General features: G+C 44.7%; 2 protein-coding genes across 8 annotated transcripts in view; one reads left to right on the top strand and one right to left on the bottom strand.

Moving 5' to 3' along the window:
* Window positions 1-27,306, bottom strand: part of LOC135920800 (proline-rich antigen-like) — a 224,553-nt gene that overhangs the window by 159,592 nt on the left and 37,655 nt on the right. For 2 of the 7 annotated variants that reach the window (XM_070523442.1, XM_070523449.1), the window contains exon 3: window positions 25,382-25,442. The exons of the other annotated variants lie outside the window; for them this stretch is intronic. In XM_070523442.1, coding sequence (XP_070379543.1) covers window positions 25,382-25,442 — 61 coding nt within the window. The remainder of the gene's footprint in view (window positions 1-25,381; window positions 25,443-27,306) is intronic. 7 annotated transcript variants of the gene reach the window in all.
* LOC135920799 (uncharacterized) overlaps window positions 1-27,306 on the top strand; it is a 46,753-nt gene that overhangs the window by 5,658 nt on the left and 13,789 nt on the right. The window contains exons 4-5 of the mRNA XM_065455060.1: window positions 6,384-6,467; window positions 7,084-7,304. Of these exons, the coding sequence (XP_065311132.1) occupies window positions 6,384-6,467; window positions 7,084-7,149 (150 nt within the window). The 3' untranslated portion in view covers window positions 7,150-7,304. The remainder of the gene's footprint in view (window positions 1-6,383; window positions 6,468-7,083; window positions 7,305-27,306) is intronic.

Genomic DNA, 27,306 nt, shown 5'->3' with positions numbered 1-27,306 from the left:
ATTTTAGGCGTTTAGGAAAGGTTCGCCGCCGTCCCTAATGCACCTGTTGCTGATAAAGTTAATGCGAACCTCTAATCTATCTCGGGCGAAAATGCCGAGTTATCCTGTCAAAAGTTCTGACCGGGGAACACTCTGCAATTCCACAGGGCATTGGGCCATCAAAAGTTCCGATGTACAAAGTGTTGAGCGCTCCTTTTCCCCATAGAAACTAATGCTCAATGAAAAGGCACAAGGTGATGCCTGAAAATCTTGGAATTTGCCTGTTTGTCACTGCTTTCACTACTTTTTCCGTAGTGTCTAGCCACACTATATTTCAGGTAAATTGTAAAACCTACGGAACGTCCCTCATTTCGTTTTATTGAAAAAATAACACGAATTCGCGAAAAAAAGGTTTAGTTGGCTGTGTTCCTTATAGAACATCGCAATTTATCCTCAGATGCACAGCAGAAGTTCTTATTAATTGAGCCTATACATGCCTACAGGAAAGTAATTGGAGCAGATATATACTTTAAAAGGAAGCTTTAGCTCGGGTTCTCCTACCTAAATACATGTAAAAGGAGAATTCGCTTTTCTCGGCAACCACTGCACCAAATTTCACGAGGTTTGTTGCATTTAAAAGAAAAACTTCAAATGTAATGGCTGTTGGCTTTCAATTTTTTATTTAGCTTGTCAATTTTTTATTAAAAATTGAAAAAAATTAAATTTTCAGAAAAGGAAACTATCAAGTTTATAACTCTGTAATTAAGCAATGAAAAGCGATATCACAATTATCTGAATTGCGTCCAGTAGTACATTTAAAGCGGACAAAATTGATACATTACACATGTATCTCAAAAAATTTAGTTATATGAAAATACATCGCTTGCAGAACCCTTGTACAGATCGTAATGAATTCACGTAAGATGCAAATTGACACACCAAGTTTGTCCACCTTGAATGATTTAATGGATGCCGTTTACAAAACCGCGATATCTGTTCTTGATGCAGAACTAATAATTTGGAAACTTCGTGCTTCTATTTTTTTCAAACTTTCAATTTTTTTTTAATTCGTTTAACAAGATTCAGGCCCTAAATCAAAATTCCGCTTCACAAAGTCACTATAGAATTCAGCTTTTTCTCTCAAATGTAACAAACTTCATTAAAAGCATTTCTGCGTTTTGCACATATTCGAATAGGCCGCGTCGGAGTTGGGTCCGAGCTAAAGCTTCCTCTTAAATGGCAGCTTTAGTGCATGTTACAGGCGCCCAAAGCAGCAATGTTTATTACGTAGACATCTCGTCTCAAACCTTTATTAGGGTAAAGAGCGCATGTTACAAAATGTGAAAGTGTGCATTTTTTATTCAAGTTACCGCGTTTACCGCGGAGCCCTAAGGGTCTCTTCGGGCGTTACATACGGTACAGACTTGTACGTAACTTGGATACTCTATACTCAAGTTACTGTTACTTAATAACTTTTCTGAGTAACTGCAAAAACCAGCCTCTTCCAGTGCCTTCCAATGTGAAACCAGAGCGTTTTTTGACGCTGGATCGAAATGGGGTTGCTAGCGCTCGCTGGGAGTCACCGGGACACCAGTGAGAACGCTGGATAAGAGCTGGGTCACATTGGACGAGACGCTGGTTTCACTGCCATGACGCTGGGGCGCACTGGTATGTGCTCTACACGCGCTGGTTCTCGCGGCAGTTCGCTGCCTCGCACTGGAAACTGCGCTGGTTGCATTTGTGCCGCACTAGATCCAGTGCGCAAGGTGCATAGGTGCTGCTGAATATTAAATGTTTTATATAATACCACCGCTGGATACTAGTCTCTTGCCCTAAATAACGCTATATCTTGGGGTAATAAAAGTCTATTTTGTGTCGCCGCTTTCAATAACGGTGCGTGAGCTGCCCTGTTTACGCATGCATATTTGATACTGAAGATCACTTTCGTTTCGTGCATTTTCCCTTTTAACTGGGCGAATAACTACATTCTTCAAGGAAGCCACACAAACGCAAAGGACGCATCGTTTTCTAGTAGTTTGTACGTAACCGACGACTACGATTTGTCGCCGTTGTCGCAGTGTTGTAGAATGGACATGAAACCCAGAATTCGTTCAGACGCGTTCGAAAGGACCCCGAGTTCGAAGCCTATCGCTGATTGGTATTATCGCACCGATAACAAAACTGGGGTGATTTGTGCGCTTCCAGTTTCTCTAATATACTAAAAATAATATATAAAGGTTCTGAGGCTCAAATACACACAGTTTAGCATTCGCCAGGTATACCCGCGCCGAGATCGGTCCCTTCCACCGAAGCTTAGGCCTAGCGTATCCACCGAGTCCGTCTACACGTTATTGGCTCCTCTGGGCTCAGGAATCAACTAGTCAAACAAGGATAAATCACTCTGTATTTCAGCTTTCGCATCGATGTTCATAAATAGCCTATTCTTTCGTGTCTACAGTGTCAGCACAAGAAGCGATGAGCACCGATGTGACGTGTTAAATAAACATAAGTGTATACATGTGCCATTGCTGAAGGCTGCCAGCACTAGCCTACGCTTCTCTGACGATTATATGTGACTAGACAGACATGCCGATTGAAACGCATCATTGAACTGAAAAAAAAATGTTGCACATCCCTTGCGCGAAGAAAAGAAACGGCCATAAAATTTTCAGTAACAGCCCGTACAGCGTCCCGGATCGGCGGTTCACTTAGGACTTTTTGTCAGAGTTAACATACCAATCGCAAACGAAAATCGGTGTTGTGGCACTTTTATGCTTACTGCTGAATTACGGACAACTTTTTCTTTCTGACACAGGCGTAAGCTTATAGTTGCGGGGCGATAGCGCATGTCTGTGCGAGATGCGTCTCTGCGAAACTAAAACTGCACCTGCATCTTAACACGGCAAATTATCCCCACATTTGCATGTGCTGGCGTGCCTAGTGATAAAGTATCGGGCTTCGGGTATGTGGGTCAGGCGATCGAATCCTGGTCTAAGCATTTTTATTTTGTACTTTCTTTTTTTAATGCACTAAAACGCTCTCTGCTGGTTTCCGCATTAAAAAAAAATATGCGGTGGCCAGACACCGCGTATTTTACGCTTTAGAGCTGCTTTTTGCACCAGTACCCAGCGCCTCCCATTATGCCGCGCCTGCCCAGCGCCCCAGCATCCAGCGCGCGACACTGGGCCCATAATCCGGCATGGCACTGGGTTTTGCAGTAGGGTTGGAAACTTAGTTACCTTTGAAGATTAGTAATTAGTGGTGACTTAATTACTAATGACAGTGATCTGTGTTTGCGGCCTGACCAGAGCCTTCGGCTGCCGTTCTCCGTCATGGAGAGCTTATTGAGACAGTACAGAAACAGTATGGGGAATATACGAATTCTAAAGCATTAAGTTCTCTACAATTCGGTGTTGCAGGTAGCAAATGCCCTAAAAATGTGCCTGTTAAGATTTTAGTTTTTATAAATGCTCTAGCAGCTACATGAAATGTAGGTGTTTTACCAGTGCATTTATCTCTTTGGATGTATCAAGAAAGAACTAAAAAGAAAAATATAAATCTAAAGGTTTAAATTTTCGTGGTTCAGAACTACCATTACATCATAAAGGCGTTGTTGTTGTTGTTGTTATGCTCTAATGTTTTCTACTTGTGTACCTTCTGTCTTTTCTCGTCACTAGTTAAATGGGGTATCCTCTGATGTCACTGATAGTTGTCGGCACTAAAGCTATGTCAAGCGATCTCGTAGGAGCACTGTAAACACTTCACCAAATTAGGCTTTACAAAAATGTAATAGAACTAAGTTGCAGCAGGAAGACCAGACCACCTGTATTTAGTCAACGCATAAACTGCAAACGTACATTTAACGGGCTACAATGAATTACTTTTTTACGATTAGAGATGACAATGATAAATGGTTTTTGTGGCGGAAGGGCCAGGGAAGGTCAAAGAATGCCAAACAAAATGGTATGATGTAGTCGATGGTGGGTTCAATGTGAAAGGGTATTTGCGACGCGGCTGTACTGTGGCCTGAAAGCATTCTCTTTAAAGTCCGTACAGTAAGAGATATTTTACATTTCTTAGAAAATTCCAGAGTAATGCTTTTTGTTCCTGGAATTCCTGCAGTGAGTATGTGCTTCAAAGTATTAGGCATCGTATATCTTGATCTGACCGACTCATCTGCACTGTTTGGGGCATTTTGCTGACAACTCTGATCAAGCTGCGGTAAAACGTGAGATACACTGAGGTTTTCCTGGCCGTATTGCTTCCAGAAATGCTGTATTGCATCAAGCCGTTTAAGTCACCGCTACGCCGTTCCGCTGCATACGTTACTGCTGGATATTTCAGAACCTGTGCTTGCAAATAAATAACAAATAGGTTCACCTTTGACTACTGATGCCTTCTTTTTTGTAATAATGCAATAATGAGGCACACAAAAAATATTGAACACTAAGGCCTGCTGACCACATTAACTTTTTTGTCTTGAGGATGGCTACCAATATCCGTCACCTAAAGCGGAAGAAAGAAAAAAGAGATGGAGACGTCTCAAATTAATTCATTGTATTAACTACCTATTAAATCCATTGTTCAAGAGTTTTTCAGGAAATTTTCGCTATAGCCCGTGATGTTTACGCAAACATTATACAAGCGTACTCATGGCTGTAAAGTTTTTGAAAGCTTACTTTCAAAGCCGTTTGTAACAACTGCGCAACAGCAGTAATGACATTTAAGTCTTGATTTCGTGCATCCATAAAAGCTAACGACCGTCTCTTTTGCCATTGTTTTTCGGTGACAGTTCGTCTGCGAGAAAACAGGAGTAAGCTATTGAATTAGAATTAGAAAGAAAGCTTTTTAATGGCAAGTGTACCACTTTGATAACATTGGATTTCATGATTATTCTCCAGGAATATGTTACTTGCAAGTCATTTGAAAGTAACTTTCAAGTACCAAGTTACATTTTTCAGTAATTAGTATATTACTGTATTATTAAATCAAGAAAATAGCATTCTACTCAGTTACGTCTTTTACCTCTTACGCTATTCTTTCTGAATAACGTATAGTGCAAAGAAAGAACAAAATACACGGGTCGTTGTTGTTAGCACACAGCTTAGGCTAAAAAAAAGGGACGTGCGTGTGTGTGCGTACTTACGTATGTACGTCTCCTCACTGGCCAGAAGCGGCGTAGCCCGCCACTTCTGATAGCGATCGCCGCGATAACGAGACTGTCACCGTGCAGGTAGCCTTCGCTGACCGCTCTTACATAAGAAAATTTTTTTGTGAATATGGCCCACATTTACAAAAAGAGACTGGCCTGTCTCAATCGGTTGAGTACAAAAGGCTCGTCTTTGAATCGGTTGAGTACAAAAGGCGCAAACTGGAAATGAAGAAATCGAGCATGGACACCACATGCCTTCTAGAAAGCTGAGAGAGCGACAAGGAGAGAGAGAAAGAGATTGACCAAAGGCATCCAAAGATATGAACAACAAGAATCGGCTAGGGATGAGTGAGCTGAAATGGCGACGGGTGTCTTTCATTGGTCTATTTATCAATACTGTATGCAGCAAAAATATCACATTTTTTCGCACTCAAGAGTAGACTATCCGGGTACATGTTTTTTCACGCAAACAAAGAAACAGTAGACATTACATAAAAACAAAAGCACGTTGATGGAGAAACATACGACCCTTCGACCCGAACCCTGAAGGCATTTGACTTTCGCTAAAGTTGCTTGTTTGGTGAAAACAGCTGACAAATTACGTAAATAAATTGAACCAGACATTATTTTGCCATACGGCACCTCAGGAATCGGGAATAATTTACTGAATGTGCCGAAAATCAAGGCGAGAGTCATGGTATCTGTGTTTTGTGCAACGTGGACTAAGTATCCCATACGTCTGTCTTAGCTTTTTCTTCCTTTTTCTTTTTTTTTCCGAGCGCATTGGTTGCCATACGGCATAGCATATTTCAATAAATGCGTGCAGGCTTTCTTTGCAAGGAAGCCGCGACTTGGTCCCGCGCATAATTGTCGTCGATGCGTACGATGGCCAGCTCTCGTATGTTTCCGCTAGCTGGTCTCGTCGAAGCCTATTGAACCTCTGCTTTTCTTCATGTATGTGTCGCAGATTAGCGAGGAATGCGGGAGCGCGCAGGTGTCGCCTAAATTTCTGCGTTTACGAACCAATAGCAAGTTCTCGTGGTTATTTGGTTACTCAGGAATCAATTTGTAGTTAACAATGAGCTTGCTCAAGGTGAGACCGTTTTGGCACTGAAGTGACTACTCCTTCTAGGTTGTTGAGGCTCACTGCCCAGCATTACGCTCTAGTAGACGCGAGATTTTCTTCGCGCCTGTTACTTCGCATGCTTATAGTTAGCCAAAAACGAACCTTTTTTTCTTTTTGGCTTTTCAGTACACCTTGTTCCAACTGATTGCAGCGGGATGTTACATATTTGGCGGTGTTGGCAGCATTGGGAACTCGTCTGTCATCGATGGGGTAAGCTACGCTCTATTTCTTCGCGATGTCAAAGCTCGCATGTTGTTTTACGTATACGCAAAAGGAACGAATGGTTGACGGTTTTAAACGTCAAAGTGGCAAATATATTTACTTCCTAATGTCGTTAATATTTTGAAGCCAACAAGAACTAATCTCTCAGCGCTTATTGACTGGTTGCTAGTTGGCAGATTGTTTTGTACCAAACAGCGTTATATCCTAAACAAATTCTTCTTTACAAATTGTGGTTGAGTTTCTTGTCACGTAATTCTTCACTTTATTCAGTACCATTATGTTCAGTATAAACTGCAACGTTTACAAAAAAAATTGATAGAATCAATTAATTAGGTCTTTATATAGTACATTTTCTTTGGTAGAGCTCCAATTCACGATGCATGCCTATATGGCAAAAGTCGCACTTTTATTTACTTATTTACTTACTTATTTATTTATTTATTTATTTATTTATTTATTTATTTATTCATTTGATTGATTCTAACAATACATGACATTTCATGATTGCCATGGCGTTGCAGCTAAAGGCTAAGAAATCGCGGCTGACTTGCCTCCTAGCGCCGTGAACCTATATCTCCTCATTTGTCTTTTCTTTTTTCCACAGATCGCCGGAGTTGTGTGTGGAGGCTTTCATTTCGTCCATTTCATTTACTCTATGCTCAAAAACTGAAGATACGTGATTCATACGCACGAAACCTGTGCTATGACAAGACAAAATTTGGACTGGTGACATACACCAATCAGGGGCCAAACGTTGAGACCGTGGAAACTGCTATGGGCTCTTCCAAACGTGGTCAGCATGCAGGACGCGGAGGGCCACGTGAGGTTTGTTTCGTTTTCAGTCGTTGTAATGCATTCAATGTGCGACTGAACACCACAGTTGCTTCAGAACGCGCGAGTAGGTGCGTGCGTATATACACATACGAACATTGCGGCAGTGATGCAAGCAGTGCATAAAGTTCGGCTGCTCGCGTCCAGCGGCGTAGTAGTGAGACGTATCTCAGTACTGAGCAGTGAGACGTATCTTGTACTTTTTTAATTAAATTTTATTTAAAGCTGTTTTCGCTGCATACTATCAACACCAGGGGTATTTGCGAGTAGCTAGGTTTCCGAATCGAATACGAATGTTCAAGAAGGACGACCTCCGACAGCTGAATCAAATACCGAATATGTTTTCATTTCTAAATAAAGTAAGATATAAAAGCTGTCCGAAATCTGGCAAAAAACATTCCGGCAGAATCCATCTCACGATGAATGCCGACGTTAATGAGACCAGCAGAGGAGCAATGCAGCGACCCAGTGAATGGTCGCCGCGGAAACGCGTTATGTACGAGGCGTGTAGTGCAGCCGGGCTCTCCTCTAGACACTGGGCACCATCTAGCGGTGCGCGCGCAAAGTCCGCGCGTGGCCTTCGAGATCCGCGGCGTGCCGGTGCGTGCGAACACGGAGAATTGATTCCTCGTTCCCCGCGAACGCAGCGAGCTAAAGCGTCGGCTGCGGCGCTTGATGAGCCCGTGTGACGAGGCTTTGATTCCGCCCAGCACCAACGAAAATTTTTTTTTCAATGAACAAGGCCGTGAGAGATGTCAGGCTGACATTTTTTTAGACTGCGCTACCTTCGTGACTGGCCCATATTTCTTGGGTTAGACAGAGACCGACAAGCCGAAGGGAGAGTGGCTAGAGTATCCTAATAATGCTAATGGCATTAAAGAAAGGCTTATTTACATTATTTCATGCATGTAATGTCATCCGTAACTGGACCTCCGATCAACGGAGGAGCTTGTAAACGAGTAGACCGTCGAGGTGTCGCACCTCGACGGTGCACGCGACAGGACCGACGAGAAACCATCAGAGTTAGTCAGTGCCAAGCGAAATATTAGATGACGCTAGCTTAATGTTTATTGCTCAAATAAGAGTACACCCACAGCAGATTATACATGGAAACCTCATGAAATAGTGGCTTCCGTGAAGAGTCTAGTTTTGTTTCAAGAAAATATGTCATGAACTGTGCCCGCAGAAGTAATTACCGGTAAAACTACACGGGTCTGTGGTATACTTAACAAATGCAAATTTTCCTTCCCAAAATATGTCGAGCTTCTTACTGATAACAGCTTCCTTGCATCGCATATAAACTGCTGCCTCTTAGTGTGGGGCACGACGACCCTATCCAGTGTCAGTAACCTCCATATAATCAAAGAAAAAGGCAGTTCTTGCCATCATGAATTCCCGACACAACATTCGCAATAAACCACTTTTCATCCATTGAACTTAGTTCCTTTACCACAGTTATACAAAAACACTTGCTAAATGCCATGAGGTAAGTGTTTCCAGAAATAAAACCTGCTTACGTAGCATTCCCTGTTTAAAAAAAAAACAAAGAAACTAAACGTTACTCGTCTCAAGAATGGGAACTTCCGCGAACTCGAGGCAACTACGGAAGCATTGATATATACCGTATCTATACGAATGTAACATGACCATGATTGTAACGGGAGGGTCGATTTTTCAGTCCGCGAAACAGAAAAACAAATTAAACCGCAAATGTAACGCGAGATGAACGAAAAGAGAAATGATGCCTTTATTCAAGCAGTCAATTCGGCAACGAGTGCTCTTCCCTTGTCATCGTCGTCAGAAAAGGGGACGGAGCTTTCCTTGGGTGATATTCTCGGCTGATCACTATGGGACAAGTCTTTCTGGCGCTTTGTCAAGCTCATTAACAGTGCCGAGAGCACTGTCGGTCGTATACTTCGAGGGGCTCAGTGCCGAAAGTAGTCAAGTCTCGCGAAAGCGAAACTTTTTCCGGAAGTGACCGCCCGAGAATCAAGCCATCCGTGTCGTCGAGCTCGTTTCACGTTAAGTCATTCTCATAGGCGTATCTACCGGGGGGAGGGGGGCATAGCATGTCATGTTGCCCCCCCCCCACCTCACATACACACACTTTTGAAAGCGGATGCTTTCGGGTGCACGCTGAAAAGTCCAACGGAACTCCAGCTGAAGCTAAATATTCTTTCTTAATACAGTGACCACATAAGTAATGCTTGTCTTTGCTACGCATCCGTTGCTTGCACAGCGAGGATTGCCTTCTGTGCCTTCTCGGAACGCCCTGCATCGGACGACGCGCGAGATTCACCATACACGCTCGCGCAGTGGAGGACGCCAACCGCTGGGCGGTTCCCTCCCTAACAAATGTCAGCTTGCGCAACTTATTTTTTTTTTGGGGGGGGGGGGGCTCCCCCCCCAAAATCACTACATAGGCACCACTATATCAGTATTCGAAAACACGATCAGCTTCCTACATTTAACCTGCGGGCGAGTGAGAGGTCAGGATAAAATATTATAATCAGCCGAGCCCAAAGACTGGTGCGCCTTACGGCATGAAATCGTTGGATTATGAAATGCTGGAACGGTTTTAATCTCTGTCTGAAGATAGCCTACCTAGCGTTGCAGTCTCAGTAGCTTATCACCATCACAAATCAAATCAAACCTCTTACAGGTAGAACTGTCGAATTTTAGTCTGTAATTACGACTTACCGTAGATAGGCTCGTGAAAATGACGTTGGTCGAACGTGCAGAACCATTTCAATACTAATAGGACACCGACGACTTTTTTTCTAAAAGCATGTGTCATTTCTGCCTTTCACGATTTCATTTTCAAGCTGTTTCTAAATTAGAGCTATAATATTACTTGTTTCCCGGCAGCAGCAAGAACAGCAGATATTTCGTATTTTGAAAAACTGATGGCCACTTTTTGGTGACGTGTACCGAAAATTTGCACTGTGTAGGTTGCTTGTGTGCTTTGAAAACAATTACTGAATGCTCATTTTCTCCCAATTTTTATGCGTTATACACGGCGTTAAGTTGTTTTGCCTCGGTATCCTCGGCAAAATATATATATATATATATATGCGGGGCACGGTGTTTATATTTATTCGAAGTACGAATCAATGTTCTGACACGATAAATGTTCATCCTGTGTAGATTCATTACATCCTTTGTAAAAAGTTGCTCATTGAAGCATTCCAGTGTGTCAAAATGTGCAAAAAAGAGGTGAGGCATGCAGACAGGACACAAGAGAAGAGAAGTGTACAACACGCACGCCGACTATCAACTCTATCGTGTTGTCCACTTCTCTTCTCTTGTGTCCTGTCTGCACGCCTCACGTCTTTTTTGCATAATAAATCCTTACCAACTAGCTCAGCTTTCTGTCGTTCCAGTTTGTCACACTGCCGCTAATTCAAATGTTGCCCAGACTTTAAAGAGAAGTTTAAACGCAGTGCGTTGGCGAAAATTTCACTTTCCTGCTTTCAATGCAAGTGTTGCAGATTAGCCTAGTGAACCCCCAACTTTTCCGTGTGTTTTCGTGCTTCATACGAGATTCGTAGTTTGTTTCCCCGGTGTCATCGGGGAGCTAAACAAGGTATATTGTTTATAACTGGGGAAAATTAGGGGCATGGTATGGCCAATGTGTAGGGAATGTTCCAAATGGGTGGATGAACTTCACATGTTCCAGTATAATACGCATGCAAGTGGTCCATAGCGATATTAGTCTGTTTTACGAGCGATGTGAAACTTCGACGGCTGCGCTGGCATAACTACAACAACTGAGGTCAAATTTTGCGAACATAAGGGGAACAATCCGCCAAGTTCATGTGCGACGATAAATGCGTGTTTATCACATATACAGCGTTAAAAAATGTAATAAAGGGTTCAAAAATATCACGCTGCTCCTACAAGCTAGGTTTCCCAGCGTCCCAAGAGAACTATGCGTGTCTTATATTTATACTTTGCAGGAATAGGCGGCATTTTAAGTGCAGTATGTCGCGTAGTTTTAACGTTTCTGGCTTATTTAGAAGCGTTACCAATAATTATTGAAACCTCATCTCATTTTTTTTTGTTTCATGCGCGATATATTAGTTTCACCTGGTGTCCTCACTGAAGGAGGCAGCTTCGTTATGTTTCGCGACTGTAAGGACAAGTTATTGGGCAATGTGTAGGTGCAGTTCAAAATTTGTGGGTAATTGGAGCTTTCGCATTAAAATACGTATGCAAGCACTCTAGATTGTTATGAGCGTGTCTGACGAGCGGCGAAGTATTGAGCCCGCTGCCCTGGCAGAACTATAAGAGCCAACAAGAACAAATTTAGCGGAAATTGCTCGTACGGTATGTGAACTCTATGTACGAAGTTAAATGCGGTTGGCTCAAACATAGCCTATGCAAAAAATTTCTTATTCAAGTGTTAGAGCGTGTGATATGGCCGCTATCAGCTATGCTCTTCAGTGTCCCGACATAGCTGTAGGTTACAACATGTTTATATTTTGTGATTATGGGAGGGGAGACACGGTAAATGCAATGTGCGACACAATTTTTACATTCCCGGTCCGGTTAAAAGCGTTGCAAATAATTACTGAACCATCGTTTTCCTTTCCCTATATTTAGGTGTGATAACATGTTCCGACTTGGTTTGAGTGATGTCCTCGCTGAACTAAAGACGTTTTGTTTATATTTGGCAAAAATAAAGGGCGCGATATGGGTAATATGGAGGTAAACTTCAACGACAGGGGACAAATTATGGCATTTGCAGTAAATTACGCATGGAAGCAATCCGGAGCTTTATCAATGTGTTTTGCGAACAAAAGAATTGAGCTCGTTGCACCGGGAGAACTGTGCACTCAACCGATATCAAATCTACCAGAAAAATGATGAGAGGAGGGGGGTGCAGGGAGCAATGGAGGACGCCATGGCAAATGTTATAGCGGAGCAACATATGTGTTGATGAACTTTTGGCGTTTTAAAAATTCTAAACAAGAAATGCTAAAAAGCGGGCAAACTTATGTTGTTACGAGGCATCGCGTATGAGCATGCTGTTAAAGGACCGCTTCGTTCTGCGAAGAGAAAGAAGAGGGGACACGCCGCATGAGACCCTGTCGGCCTTTCTGCGGTAGCAGCAGCCTGTAAACATTGTGATATTGTAAATATATATGTATATAATGTGAGAGAGAGAACAGGGAGGGAGGTCAGATCGTGTTCGGTTTGCCCCCTCCCCCCGCCCACTCGAAAAGAAGTTGGTACGCTACTGGTAATTCTTAGGAGACCGCAAAACCATTTCATTGGGGGACAGTACCAGGCCACTACGAGGCCTTTACGACTGGCCCCTCATTTAGAAAGGGCCTCCCATTGGTGCTGCCGTTCGAGAATCGTCGACTTATTGATGTCGAGCTGCCGCAGCCATGGCGGAGTTTCCCAGCTCCCTCGGCCATCAAAATAGCTCGTCTCTCGAAGCGGCCGTCATACCGAACGCTTTGTGTCGCCATAACGTTGCGAATGAACGTAGTCGAAGCGCGAAAGGTCGCAGGATAATGTAGCACCGCAACCGTAGCACAAGTCACAAGCACAGCTAAAATGGCGTAGATTCTAACAACAAAGGTTTAACTTCGGTCGACTTGTCTATGGAGACATGTAAAGGTACTGGTTGCCAACGTGACGTTGAAATCAGCGAATATATATATATATATATATATATATATATATATATATATATATATATATATATATATATATATATATATATATATATATATATATATATATATATATATATATATATATATATATATATATATATATTGTAGTATCTGTTTGTCTGTAACTAGAACCTCGTGCACATTGGAATTTTTCTGTTACGGTGTACAGTGCTCGCGGAATGAAACGCGTCAATTTAGGGCTAAGTTATTCGCATACTTTTGTTTCCACCGGCTGCAGTTCGTGTCACATAGACGCAATTCTGGCACGTACACCTGCATCGGAGTCCTCGTCACCTTTGGTGACCAAATTTCTAGCGACATGACATGGTGCTTTCGTGTACTTTGCACATATGTAGGGTTCTACTAAATGCTCGGTGTCCTATTTCATTCCGTGAGCACTGTACATAATGTGTTCAAACTGAAATTTCTATTTTTTTCTATGTATTCCTGCTTTTCTTTTCTTTGAGTTACAGTTACGTTGTGTCGAATGTATTTGACGTGCAACATAAGTTTTGTTGCTATGTTTCTTTTTTCTTTCTTGTTAACCAATATTTTTCCTCTGCGTTATGTTCCCGTCCGTCTGTGTCAACGAACTCCGGGCCTCATCAAGCCGATCTGTCGCTTTTAGTCCACGGCCCTCAGCATCGGTATTTTATTGCGATAGCAATTATATGGACACTCCACGCGCATTTCTACCGTCGCCGTCGCCGTGATGTTCCCCATAAAGTCTAAGGTCGACAACCGTCACCGCGTTGATGTGCTAGTGAAAGCGTGTGCAATGCACCGTCGCGCGCAAGGCACTGGGGAAAGGGGAGGGAAGAGAGGGGGAGCTCAACTGCAGCGGCTGCTGCGTATGGCGCGGGCGTGCGGGCCTTATTTGGAAAACGATCTGCGATGGGACAAAGTAACTGCGACTTTCTTTCTGATTAACGTTGAAATAACGTGATTTCATTTGACATTGCAGCTTCATAGGAATGCCAGTGAGCTTAGAGTGTGCGTGCGCACAACGCTCTTGCCAAAAGCAGAAGGCTGAGAGAGCTGCCCTTGCGTTGCCACGGAGGCGTTGGCGGTTCGTCCTTTCGACGTGTTTTTTTTTTTTGCAGTCAAACGCACTCTGCTTACCTGCAGACCCTATGATCATCCGTGTGCGACGCGCACATGCGCCATTAGCGGGATAGGAGGGCAACGGCAGTGGTGGCGACGACGACGTAAATGCGCAGCGACCATCCCTACAATAGCTGTCCCACTAAAAGCATTAAGTCGACTAAACTCATCTAGCCTATTCAAGGAGTTCTAATGTGCCAATTTCAGTCAACATATATGGTGGAGGCGCTGAAATTTCCTGCACCTTTGAAAGCTTTAGCACGCCACGTATATGGCCTGTAATGCCATATCGCCGGCGCCCCTACCACCTGTAAAGAGCACTGGCGCACGCGCCAGTAAAACTGTACCACTTTCAGATTGCTAGCCCTAATATCATTTGGCAATGTTCAATTGTCCGCGTTGGAAGATCTAAGATAAAATGCATACGCTGTGAATGAAATCTTTAACTACTGTTCCTTGCATTTAATGAATAATTTAATCAAGACCCTAAAGTACCTGGTCATAGCATCATTGGAGTTATTAATAGCATAGAATCTACTCAAACGTACCGAAGCATTAATGCGGAACATCACGGCGACAGCAACGGTGAAAAGTGTCCATAAAATTGCTATGGCAATAATAATAAAGAAAACATGGGCAGAGTTCGTTGATTCGAGCTCCAGTCATGCATACTAGCAGTCACAGGTTTTAGCTCTCAATCACTCTATTTTTTTACACATTAATATTGTCACAGACAAAGCGACAAAAGAATTCGGTCGACGCTATAGATATTTTATATATCGCTGTCCTGGCACCTTCGTCGTTGTCTTCTTCTGGGAGCCACCCAACATGCCTAGCATGTGGCACCGAATTGCACCGAGTGGCTGTCAGCTGTGTCGAGGTCGTGGCATTACCCCCCTCCCTAGAAGCATCGTCTCGATGCGGAACATTGATGCACTGGAGATTGCCACGGTGATACTGTTAAGAGAGACGCAGATGGGGAGAGATGTGTGGGAGCTTTGCGTTCAGCGGGGGTGGTATAACTTCAATCTAGAGACGTGAACGACATCGGACAGACGTGGGCGTCGGGGACGGCGAGTGGTGCCTTCTCCTTCAGGAATCACTTCGTATGTGACGTCGCCGAGTCGTTGAACGATCCTATAAGGTCCAAAGTAACGGCGCCAAAGTTTCTCCGACCGACCACGCTGGGGGATAGGTGTCCACACCCATACTTTGTCACTGGGTTGATAAGTAACGTCGTGGTGACGAAGATTGTATCGGATGGCGTCGTTGTGTTGTTGGTAGGGGATACGCATTCGTGCGAGCTGGCGCGCCTCTTCGGCGTATCGAGCGAATTGGCAGCATCATTGACAACATTAGAACAGTAGGTGGGTAAAAGCATTGCGTCCAACGTTGTGACAGCTTCCCGGCCGTGCACCAAGCGAAAAGGGTTGAAGCCGCTAGTTTCTTGAACGGCAGAATTATATGCAAACGTAACATATGGGAGAACTTCGTCCCAGTTGTTGTGGTCGACGTCAACATACGTGGAAATCACATCAGCGATCGTTTTGTTTAGCCTTTCTATGAGCCCATTCGTCTGGGGATGGTAAGCAGCGGCTTTGTGGTGAACTGTATCACTGAGAAGCATGATATCTTCTGTGAGCTGCGCTGTAAATGCTGTGCCCCGGTCGGTTATAACCACTCTTGGAGCACCGTGGCTGAGTACGATACCATGTACAAAGAAGGTCGCAATATCATTAGCAGTGCCTCGTGGGAGAGCTCGGGCTTCAATGTAACCTGTAAGGTAGTCTGTGGCAGCAGCAATCCAACGGTTACCAGCCCTCGAAGTGGGGAATGGTCCAAGCAAATCTATGCCAACCTGCTGAAAAGGGGTCCGCGGAAGATCCACGGGATGGATAAGTCCAGCGGAACGCACGGGTGGTGTCTTGCGTCTCTGGCAGTCGCGGCATGTCTTCACGTATTGTTTTACGTCAGGGCGAAGGTTAGGCCAGAAGTACTTTTGGCGTATGCATGAAAACGTCCGGGCGAATCCCAAGTGACCCGAAAATGGCTCGTCGTGAGAGGCCCGCAGGATGTTGTCACGTAGGGAAGACGGCACTCCAAGGAGGCAGGCGGTTGCGGTCGAGTGAAAACCCAATTTGTAGAGAACGCCATCGCGGAGAAAAAACGAGGATAACTTGCGGATGAACATACGAGGCGGCTCTGGTAGACGGCTCTCAAGGTAGTCGATGAGAGGCCGGAGTTCTGAATTATAGCTATGGTGCTTGCTGATGTCTGATACTGTGATAATGGACAGAAATGCGTCCTCTTCATCAAAGTCGTATGGCGACGGTTGAAGTGGAGCACGTGACAGGCAGTTGGTGTCGGTGTGTTTACGCCCGGACGTGAACACTATCGTCTTATCGTATTCTTGCAAGCGAAGACTCTAGCGTGAAAGACGGCCAGATGGATCCTTCAGATTGGCGAGCCAGCACAATGAATGATGATCTGTCATAACTCGAAACGATCGGCCGTACAAATATGGCCGGAACTTGGCAATTGCCGACACAACGGCCAAGCATTCCTTCTCCGTAGTGGAATAGTTCCTTTCAGCTGGAGACAAATTGCAGCTTGCGTACGCAATGACACGTTCGGATTCATCTTGCCTCTGTACGAGGACGGCACCAAGGCCAACGTTGCTGGCATTCGTGTGCAACTCGGAGTCACTGTCTTCGCCAAAGTGTCCTAGAACAGGAAGTGTGTGCAGACGTTTCTGGAGTTCACAGAAGGCCTCTTGTTAGTCCTGCTCCCAGACAAACGGAACATTATCCTTAGTCAACCGTTGCAAAGGTTCGGCTATCCGTGAAAAGATAGCCACGAAGCGTCGATAATATGCGCAAAGCCCTAGAAAACGGCGAAGTTCGTGTTTGTTCGCAGGTGTTCAAAAAGAAGCAACAGCAATGGTTTTGTCGGGGTCGGGTCGAATGCCCTCGTAGCTGACGACACGCCCTAAAAATTTCACTTTGTCATACCCGAAATGGCATTTTTCAGGCTTTAAAGACAGGCCAGCAGTACGAATTGCGTCAAGAACTGCTTGTAAGCGCTGGAGGTGCTGCTCAAAAGTTTCTGAAAACACAACGATATCATCTAAATAGACAAGGCATGACTGCCACTTGAGACCTGATAGAACCGTGTCCATCGTGCGCTGAAAAGTAGCAGGCGCAGAGCGCCATCCGAAAGGAAGGACCTTGAATTCGTAGAGTCCGTCAGGCGTAATAAATGCGGTTTTCTCACGGTCACGCTCATCAACCTCTATTTGCCAGTAGCCGCTGCGAAAGTCCATCGATGAGAAGTATCGAGCGTGTCGAAGGCGGTCCAAAGAGTCGTCGATGCGGAGAAGGGGATAAACGTCCTTCTTCGTAACGTTGTTAGGCTTGCGATAGTCAACGCAAAAACGCAGTGTGCCGTCTTTCTTTTTCATCAGAACCACAGGTGACGCCGATGGACTGGTGGAGGGCTGTATGATATCGTCGGTAAGCATTTGTTGCACTTGATTTCGGATGGCGTCTTGCTCTTTACGAGAAACACGGTAGGCACGTTGGCGCACGGGTCTTTCATTGGCTTCATGAGAGTGGCTTGTTGGGCTAGATGGTACATGGTTACACTAGGAGAATACCTAGTATAACCTTATAGCTTATAGTCCAAGAACTAAAAAGACGTTACCACCGTACCAATCCGCTCACTCGAAACTGGTCAAGCGTGGCATAGCCTCTTTGTGCTTGTCGAATGCGGTGGAAAAGAGTTGTACGCATCTAATGCAAGACACCGCCGCCCAGCAAGAAAGGAGACTGCTAGCGGCAGGCTATCCCAAAGACTTTGATCACTGCAGTGGCTGAATCTGTGTACAAGCGTTTGAAAATGAAAAACAGGGGGGATCGCGAAGTGCGAGACAAAATGAAAAAGAATTTGGTGGTTATGCCGTATGTACATGGCATTTCACATAGATTGAAAAAGGTTGCGGCAAGAAACGACGTCAGTTTGGTTTGTTCTGCGACTTGTAAGCTTGCCAAACTTTAAATGCGGGTCTCGCAGCACAGTTCGCGAAAGAGTACGTGCAATACCAAGCATGTCGTGAAGCACCGCACGTGCGACACATGTGTAGTGTACAGTAGTCTGTTGAAATGTGGTAGAGATTACATAGGGCAAACCGGTCGCTGTGTGAAGATCGCATGCGTGAGCATGCAAATCTAATACCCACAGGCACAGGAGGCAATCTTCCACTGCATTGTAAGGAGTGCGGTTGTAACCCTATCTTCAGTGACGTTTCAATCTTGGCGAAGGCTAAGACTCAGCAGGAAAGAGAGCTGATTGAAGCCTATCGCATATATAAACTTGGCCCCGAGAAGTGTGTAAGCGCGCCATCTGTGTTCCTAACCGAGAAATAGCTTTTATTTCTTGATAACTGTAGACATGTATAGATAAGGTGTTGACTGTGTTTTTGTTTTGTTGTGCCTGCGCATGTTCAGTACGGACTTGGGGGACGTCGTTTTCATGAATGAAGATCAGTTGTTAGTCCAGCCACCTTCCTGTCTCTTTGTCTATGTCTGCCTCTTGATTTCTTTTCTACTCTCAAGTTTGCTGGCATTCTCCTAGTATAATCTTTCATTGGGATTTGTAATAATTCTGTGTTTCGCAATAGGCGTTTGGTTGGCCTTCGATGTTGAAGCGAAACAGTCCGCAAAAGTCTCTAAAAGGCTTCGACTGCTAGCTTGTTGTTCACCTGATAATTTAGAATCCACATCAATATTGCTGTTGGCTGGTACGTCACAGTTAGAATCTCCATCATTGTGCCCTACAGTTAAACAAGCGGGAAAGTCACTGACTGGCTCCAAATAGGCCATGGCAGTTCGTGGGGCGAAGTGCTGGTATTCACGACTGAAATTGGTCACTAAAATCTGAGCAGTTCGTGACGACAGCTGCAAGATGCCGCGGGCTACGCAAACCTGTCGAGCCAACAAGACTGACAGATTTCCTTCAGGGATTCCGAGATGTGGAGGATCATCGTCTGTTTCTACGGCGATCAACGCAGTACTCCTGGGTGGTAAAGTAGCACAGTCACCCGAAACGCGTAACACGGTAGACTGTGGGCGGTAGTCGTCCGATTGAGTTGCGCGTTCGCTGGAAAAAGTGACAAGCAACTCGTGAAGGTTTATGATTGCGCCGTACTCCCGAAGCAAGTCCATGCCGAGTATGACCTGTCTAGAGCACTCGGCCAGTATAATAAATGAACCGACAAATGTGGCCTCACGAGTTTGTATCCTCGCAGCGCATTTGCCGATCGGCGTGAGAACATGACCACCGGCTGTACGGAGCTTAGGTCCTGGCCACAATGTCGTCACCTTGCGAAGTGCAGTAACCAGTTTTCCGCTCATGACAGAATAATCGGCACCAGTATCGACAAGAGCGGTTACAGGGTGGTTATCTACAGAAACGAGTATGTCCGCCTGAAACAGGTTCACGGTTTTCGAAGGAAGGTGTCGAAGGTACGCAGTCGTCGATCGCTCAGCTCAGCTGCTCAATCGATCGCCCAGCACAGGTCTCGATGCAGCGATCACTCGCTCATTGCCTTGGCATTTTCGATAAAATTGCCGCATGCGTAGTTGAGAAAGCAAACAAAGGGGAACTTGTAGATGGGAAAGTGGTTATCGCTGCTACATAAACCGGTAAATCCATGAGTGTACGTACAAACACTCATCCCAACACGTGGTGACGGCGTATAGGTTTGGATCGATAACCAGACAGCGGCCCGTAACATACTTGAGAAAGTTATGATTATTTATTTATTTATTTATTTATTTATTTATTTGTTTGTTTGTTTGTTTGTTTGTTTGTTTGTTTGTTTGTTTGTTTGTTTGTTTGTTTGTTTGTTTGTTTGTTTGTTTGTTTGTTTGTTTGTTTGTTTGTTTGTTTGTTTGTTTGTTCCTCAAGGGACCCAGTATGACATTACATGAGGGGTGGGCCCGTAAATGTCGGGAATGATGATGATGACATCACAAAGATGAGTGGGGACACTCGATGGCAGATCTAAAGCGCGCTGCGTCGCGGGTGAGTGCAGTTTGTCTCGGAAGGCCATTCCAGACTCGAGCAGTTCGGACGAAGAATGACTGCAGGAACGTAGTCGTGCGGGCTCGCGGCGGGATTGCCGAGTTCGGATGGCCTATTCAGCGAACACGATGAGCCAGCTGGATCAGCTGACCGTCGCGAGGTACGGAATAAAAAAAAACCTCTGGTAGAGCCGTAGGCGAGAGATCCGACGACGAGAGGGAAGAGGCGATAGGTCTAGTTTAAATTTTAGTGATGAAACGCTAGTGTGATATGAGTAATCTGAAAGAATAGATCTAGCAGCACGGTTCTGAACATATCCAATGGCTTTAGCGAGAATAGCTTGGCAAGGGTCAAAGTTAGCACATGCATATTCAAGTTTCGTTCGCACGAGTGTTTTATAGGCAACTGATTTCACGGGTGGCTGTGCCATGAAGAGATTACGGCAAAGATAACCAAGAATTTCGTTAGCTGAGTTAATTATGCGGGTTACGTGATTTGTCCAAGACAAATCTTTGGAGAGGTGAATTTCTAAGTACTTGTAGGAGTCGGTGGTAGCTATGGTACAGTTATTAATCTTGTAGGCAGGGGGGATGTAGTTAGGGGGTCGATGGAATGACATGTGTACAGTCTTACCAATGTTCAGGGACATGAACCATGTAGCACACCAGTCTATGGAACCTTATCGAAAGCCTTTTCGAAATGTGAAAACAGGGCGTCAATTCGAATGTTACAGTCGAGGTTCTTGAATACCATGAATAAACAAAGCTAACTGCGTTTCGCATGAGTGATCTTTCCGGAAGCCATGTTGATTAAAGTGAAAGAACTTCACTGAAGTTAGCAACATGAGAGTAAATGACGTGTGCCATGATTTTGGAGCATACGCTGCTGAGTTAAATGGGACGGTAGTTACCTGGGGAAGACCCATCACCTTTCTTGAAGACTGGAATGACCTTCCCTATTTTCCAGCCTCTTGGAACAGTGCCCTTGTCAAGTGATTGCTGAAAAATGATACAGAGGATCGAACTACACGCATACTTCGTATTTTTTTAACACTTTGGCATTGATACCGTCTACATATGTACCATCTGAAAGCTGTATCACTGAATGGTATTTCCGAAATTTAGTGTTACTTTTTGTGGGTGTTTTTCTTTCAATCCGAATCGCTCTATGAACATCTAGCACGCAGAGAAAAGCGTGAACTGTCATGTTGATTGATTTTGTCCTGCTGCGAACGGCGAGCGATAAGATAGTCCAGCGTATCGACCACTCACAGTTTGTTCTTTTTCCCACTGTGATCTTTGGGAATTGTACCCCTTATCAGCAGACGCTTCGTACGCTGCATAGTTTTACTGTGACAGAGTGTGCGTCGCAAGTGAACACGTTGAAGGTTCGATCTGAAACGGAGGCACATGGTGCCGCCCGCGCGCTACCGGAAGGGTCGCAGCTCGCTCCACAATGCCTAGACCATAGCAGCATTTAAGGAGGGAAGAAGGGCGGCGAGAAGCGCGCTTCCCTTTCGTAACGGGCGGAAGCGACAGCCCTGCAGTTTCCCCCCGAGCCAATCGGGCCGTATGTGTCGGCGAATCGCGTGTGCAGGCAGGCGCACCCAGGGTCCTGGGACACGCGGAAAACGTAATCGTTAGAAAACCAGTCGTCACAAACGCTGGTTTCCTGGCCGGAAGCACAGGCGGAGCAAGTGCGACAGCTCGAGTCGTGGCTGATCAAAGCCCCCACTGTGAAGGGGTGTCGCGACAGTTCTCACATGTATGGCGGCCCACAGCTATAAACTTTAGCGCGAAGCACCTGCACCAGTTGAGAGTCGCGTTTCTATCGAGAACAGTGCAAGCCGGCAGTGTAAGAGCTTTGAGCGCAGAATCTAAAGCTGCCTAATACATGTCCACAAGCTTTTTGCAGAATATCACGCTTTATATGCAGCAGTACTATGCTCGCATCCGCAGTGGTGGCGTAGCCACTTTTACGTTGCGCCGCCAATCCCGAGATTGCGGGATCGAACCCGGGCTGCGGCGGCCGCATGTCGATGGGCGCGAAATGCAAAAACGCTTGTGTACCGTGCATAGGGTGCACTTTAAAGAACTCCGGATGGTCAAAATTAATCTGGAGTCCCCCATTACGGCGTGCCTCATAATCGTATCGTGATTTGGCACATCAAACCCCAGAATTTCATTTAAAGTACTATGATCGCACGATACATCTTTCTAAGAACTGTGCTGACTCTTGTGACCCAGGTGTTTGATTTGACTGTCGCATATTGGAATGCGAAAATGAATTCAGAGACGAATGTTCGGCACACGGTGCTAAGCCACAGCTTGACTATAAGTGTCTTCAAATGACGTGTACGCCGCCAGCTCCTCATGGATAGCTGTTCGCGAGCCAGATGGTCAATAGCACTCGAGTAATGTATATCGCCAAACACATATAATGTGCCTATACAGGGTGTTAGAAAATTCTACATCTATAGTCTCCCCACTGCCGTGAGCCTGTTGAAATTATGCAGCTCAATGCAAAGTACTAATGCTTACTTGTTCCCAAAGAAACCTCGATTAGCAGGTTAGTCTCGTTCTGCGCCAACAGCAGAAATATAATCAAATTTCGAACATTGAAAATCAATATAGTTTTGAGGTATCAGCAGGCTCGATCGATTGGACATTGTCCAAAAGCAGCATCTGCTCACGATATGTCTCTAGATATTATTAAAAAGAACTTCGAAGTTTTATTCAACGACGCTTTCGTAAGAAAACTCGGAAAGCAAATATAACCGTTTCCGTCCCTGTCGCTGGTTACGTATTCACGATGAACGTCCAACAACTGGCACAATTCGCGATGTGGCTACAGGTTACGTTTTGGCTGGCCTTCGTACTATTTCCATGCACTGTAATTGGGACGAAAGTGCCGTTATGCATATGCTACTCCTTTTAAATTCGAAGCTGCTCGGAACGTCCTTCCCGATCTCTGATGAGATATGCGTTCCTGCCCTTACGAAAACAAGTTCCCTTGTCGAAACTTTTGTGCCAGTGACATCTTTTGGTCAACCACTGTGATTGACTTCAATATTACATGTTAAAAATTAAACTAAGTTATTGTGTTTTACATGCCAAAACACCGATCTGATTATGAGACACGCCGTAGCGGGATACTCCGGATCAATTTCTGCCACCTGGGGTTCTTGAACGTGCACCCGACGCACGGTAGGCGGGCGTTTTCGCTTTACGCCCCCATCAAAATGTGACCGCCAGAGCCTACATCTTCCTGTGAACGTCTTGTTTGGACTTATTGATCACCGTGATAATTGCCAATATAACAAATTAGTTGACTTTTATTATTAGGAATGCGCTAGAGTAACTATTGCTGTCTGGATGGTGCATATTTAGGCCTTTCACAAAACAGACCGAAGTTTTTTTCTGTAACGACAGTTTTGCCACAGCACGGATAAGTATTGTAGCAAAATCTTTCGGCATACACCCACTTGTTCTGAGTTGCCCAAGAACGTTCTTTGATCGAACAAAGAAATCGACCAAGTAAGGAAAGTTAACCAGTGGGAAACTCCATTGCAGCTAATAAGATATCCGTTCACTGTCAAACTCTATTCAGTAATCTTACCAACAGCTGGCGCCTCAACAAACTCCAACAGAAGCACTGGTATCTGTGTGTGCGCGCGTGCGTGCGTGCGTGTCTGGGGTGTGCATGCGTGTGGGTGTGTGTGTGTGTGTGTGTGTGTGTGTGTGTGTGTGTGTGTGTGTGTGTGTGTGTGTGTGTGTGTGTGTGTGTGTGTGTGTGTGTGTGTGTTTACGATGTACATCAGTGTAATACTTTGCTAACACGATCAACACTGTGCGATCTACGCGCTGCGATTGTGTGTTTGCAACGACCAACTTGGTGAGGAGCCCTTTGAAGCTAATATGTAACGATTGCTAAAATGTGCGAAATCACGTTTCCTGGCACACACTTCAACTTTATGATTTACAGTTTTTGCTTAAATTTATAACTTGCAACCTTGATTCACTAATCTTCACTACTAACGCGATTAGGCAGCGCAAAAAAAAAAACTTGTACAATTCTCTTCAATATGTTGCCAACAAACTGCGTTTGAGCTAGTTTCCTTGTAGCACCACGGACACGCTTTTTAAAGCCTTAGATTAGATTAGCCGGGAAACCCTATACAAAATAACAGAGCAGTTGTGCCTATTAAAGCATATGCTTCTTTTCTTTTACAAAGAGAAGGTGAAATTTAGAAACTTCTTTGTGTGCTGTGGAACAACAAAATTTCACAGCATGGCTTAAAGTTCGGCTGGGCAAGTCATCCAACGTTCAATAATCAAGACAGATTATTCTAGCAGTGTAACAGAATGGGTGCCAAGTGTTGGGAAGCGCATTCGACAAGAGCAAAGGATTAGGTGGTGCGAAGAGATTAGAAAATTTGCAGGCATGGTAAGTGTTCAGCTGACGTTAGGCAAGGGCAGTTGTATATCTTTAGCAGATGCTTCAATGCTACGGCGTACGTAAACTGGATAGTGATGATTATAACGATTGTGGTTATGCCAAATCACTCATTGGACAGATCTTATTTACGTAATAGGCAACCTGTTATTGTAGTAGTCTCTATTCCGGATGTGACAGATCTAGGAATGTTCTAATTATTCGTTGCCTGAGTCTATTTTCTGGACAAGCATTCCGCTATTTCGCAGTTAGCGATGTGGAGTGTGTTCACGAGTGCATATTTTACCGCTTCGGAAAGTCAAAGAAAATGCTATATACTATATGTCCCCAATGTCCTGAGGCCCCTTTCTTAAGTTACTAAGAATTAAAATAAATTCGAATCAAAATAAATCAGTATTACTACGCCGAGCAAAATGACACATATTTTTTGTTCTTTTTTTATCTTCGTTTAAGCCGTTTAGCCCAAAGAAGTCTTCTCTGCAATCACGAAGCGATACGCACCCTTCAGCAGAACCAGGGCCTGTATTCACATAACATTCTTAGGCTAGAATTGTTCATATGAGAAAATTGCAGCCATTCCTGATGCTGGACGCAATATTAACGAAGGCAGTCGGCCAATGACCAATATCACTTACGAACGAAATGCTTTGTCAATTCGGTCCCAGGAACGGAATTCACAAAGCGAACTTACGAGCAAATTTTGACGTAAGAAAAGTGTTACAAAAAAAGTTTACTCACAAAACTAAAGCTGTTCGTAAGGTCAGCAAGCTTGCGATGGCCGCCGCTGCAAAGACGAGCGCTGTAGTCCAAAAAATGCGTATATGTAAGGGTAGCACAGGTGCAAACTTCAGTACTTCAGTCAATACTAGGCGTAAGTCTATTCACAAAACCTAAACAGCCGTCGCAGATGACGACTTACGAAGAAATTTGCACGATAGGGGTTTAGCAGCCTTAAGGAAATATGTCGATCTGCGCCGCTCGAGCTGACGTGCGGGAGCGGCGGAACGCGCTGTATATCGGCTGATTGGCCAGAGACCACGATAGATAGCCCAGGATGGCGTGTGTTTATCTCCTTGTGGCGCGCTCAGATTTGTCATCTTAAAGTGTATTAAGTTGTTTCAGGGCATAATCGTATTGAGCGTGTGCTGCCGTGGGAGGCAGTAACATTAATGCTGTGCGGCAAACTTCTGCCTCTCAGACAGGCTGTGCTTCTGCATGCGCGTAAAAGCCTGAATTTTCATACTCATGACACTCTATTGGGTGTTAGCAAATAGAAGGGTAATGTCCGTCCCTGCCAACCGTCAAGTTTGTTATTGATGTGTTTTGAACCTTTCTATCCTATCTTTTTTTTTCTAGTTTCAGTTTATCTTGCTCATAAGACTGCGGATGATTATTTTTTCCAACGAATTGAGGCTATAATTCTCCATGCGAGATTAAACAATGAAAAAACACCTGAGCGTTTCTAATTATTAAAACTTGTTGCTGTTGCACAATTGGCTGCCGTCTTCCGTGCTGTTAGGCTCATCATTCTAATATATATATCATAGTTTTAGTCGACCACTAAGTCGAAGTGGTCGAAGTGGTCTAAGTCGACCACTAAGTCGAAGTGGTTGTTGGGCACAAGTTTGCCCAACAAAACGCTAGTTTCGTTAATCACAGTTCTTCTGCCTTTTTCACCGTCAATCAATCAAACTGACTCTTGGCGTAGTGAGAGGCATCATCGTGTTTTATGAGCAGAGGAAAATACAAGAAGCGATGAACGCTAATACTACGTCAAAGTGTGATAGGCAGCGAAACTTGCAGGTGTGGATGTTTCGTAGTGAAGTGTTCTGTCATAATGGGAGTATCGGTAGCCAGCATCTTAGACGGTGCCGGCTTCCGAGGGAGCTAGTATTGCGCCTACGCACGGGATCACAACCGCGCGTGCAACCGTGTGCAGCGCGATCGCATACCATACCGGTGAACGTACGAGTGCTGGACCTTCAGGCCTTCATGCTTCAGGATTTCAGGCTTCAGGCCTTCAGGCCATACGTACTATACATGGTGACCCAAGTAACTTGAGCCAAAAATTTAAAAAAGAATGGCGCGTCGGAAGTGAATTGAACCGAACACATACTATTCGTATAGCCTATACGCGTAGTGCACTGCCTATAGAGGCGCCACTGATAACCACCTAGCGGGTGCTTCCAATAGTACACTCGGGAACAGTAGCAGACGACAGCCCTTTGCCGCAAGGATTGCTGAAGTTCGCGGCTACGATTTTTCCTTTGTTCGGGTGCCAGACTACTGCTTCTGCGGTGACAGCAATAGGGAAGACGATGTTACCGGTGTTTGGGACAACCCGGTCCACGTACGTGCCAGGTGCGTTCCGCAGACAAACGCCATGAACCCATTTCCACGAAGTGAAGCTCATGTTAACTAGCCGCCAATTTTTGTTGTGTAATGCGATGTCTCGATCTTTAAATTCTACCCTTGCCGTAATGCTGCTTCTGTACCTCAATAATAAGCACCCGTCGTTAGTGCAGACTTATATCTCAAACAAATCCGCACGGTGCGGTGTCTGCACGGGCCGTTTTGATCTTTCTGCCGATGAATACACGTGACATCGCCGAATAAATGCAGTCAAAGTCGCCTCAAGAAGACTTTGCAAATTTATTAATGGA

This window comes from Dermacentor albipictus, chromosome 1, assembly GCF_038994185.2.
Source record: "Dermacentor albipictus isolate Rhodes 1998 colony chromosome 1, USDA_Dalb.pri_finalv2, whole genome shotgun sequence".
NCBI classification, from domain to species: domain Eukaryota; kingdom Metazoa; phylum Arthropoda; class Arachnida; order Ixodida; family Ixodidae; genus Dermacentor; species Dermacentor albipictus.
Note: the sequence above shows the minus strand (reverse complement) of the source record. Positions and strands in the feature narration are given on the sequence as shown.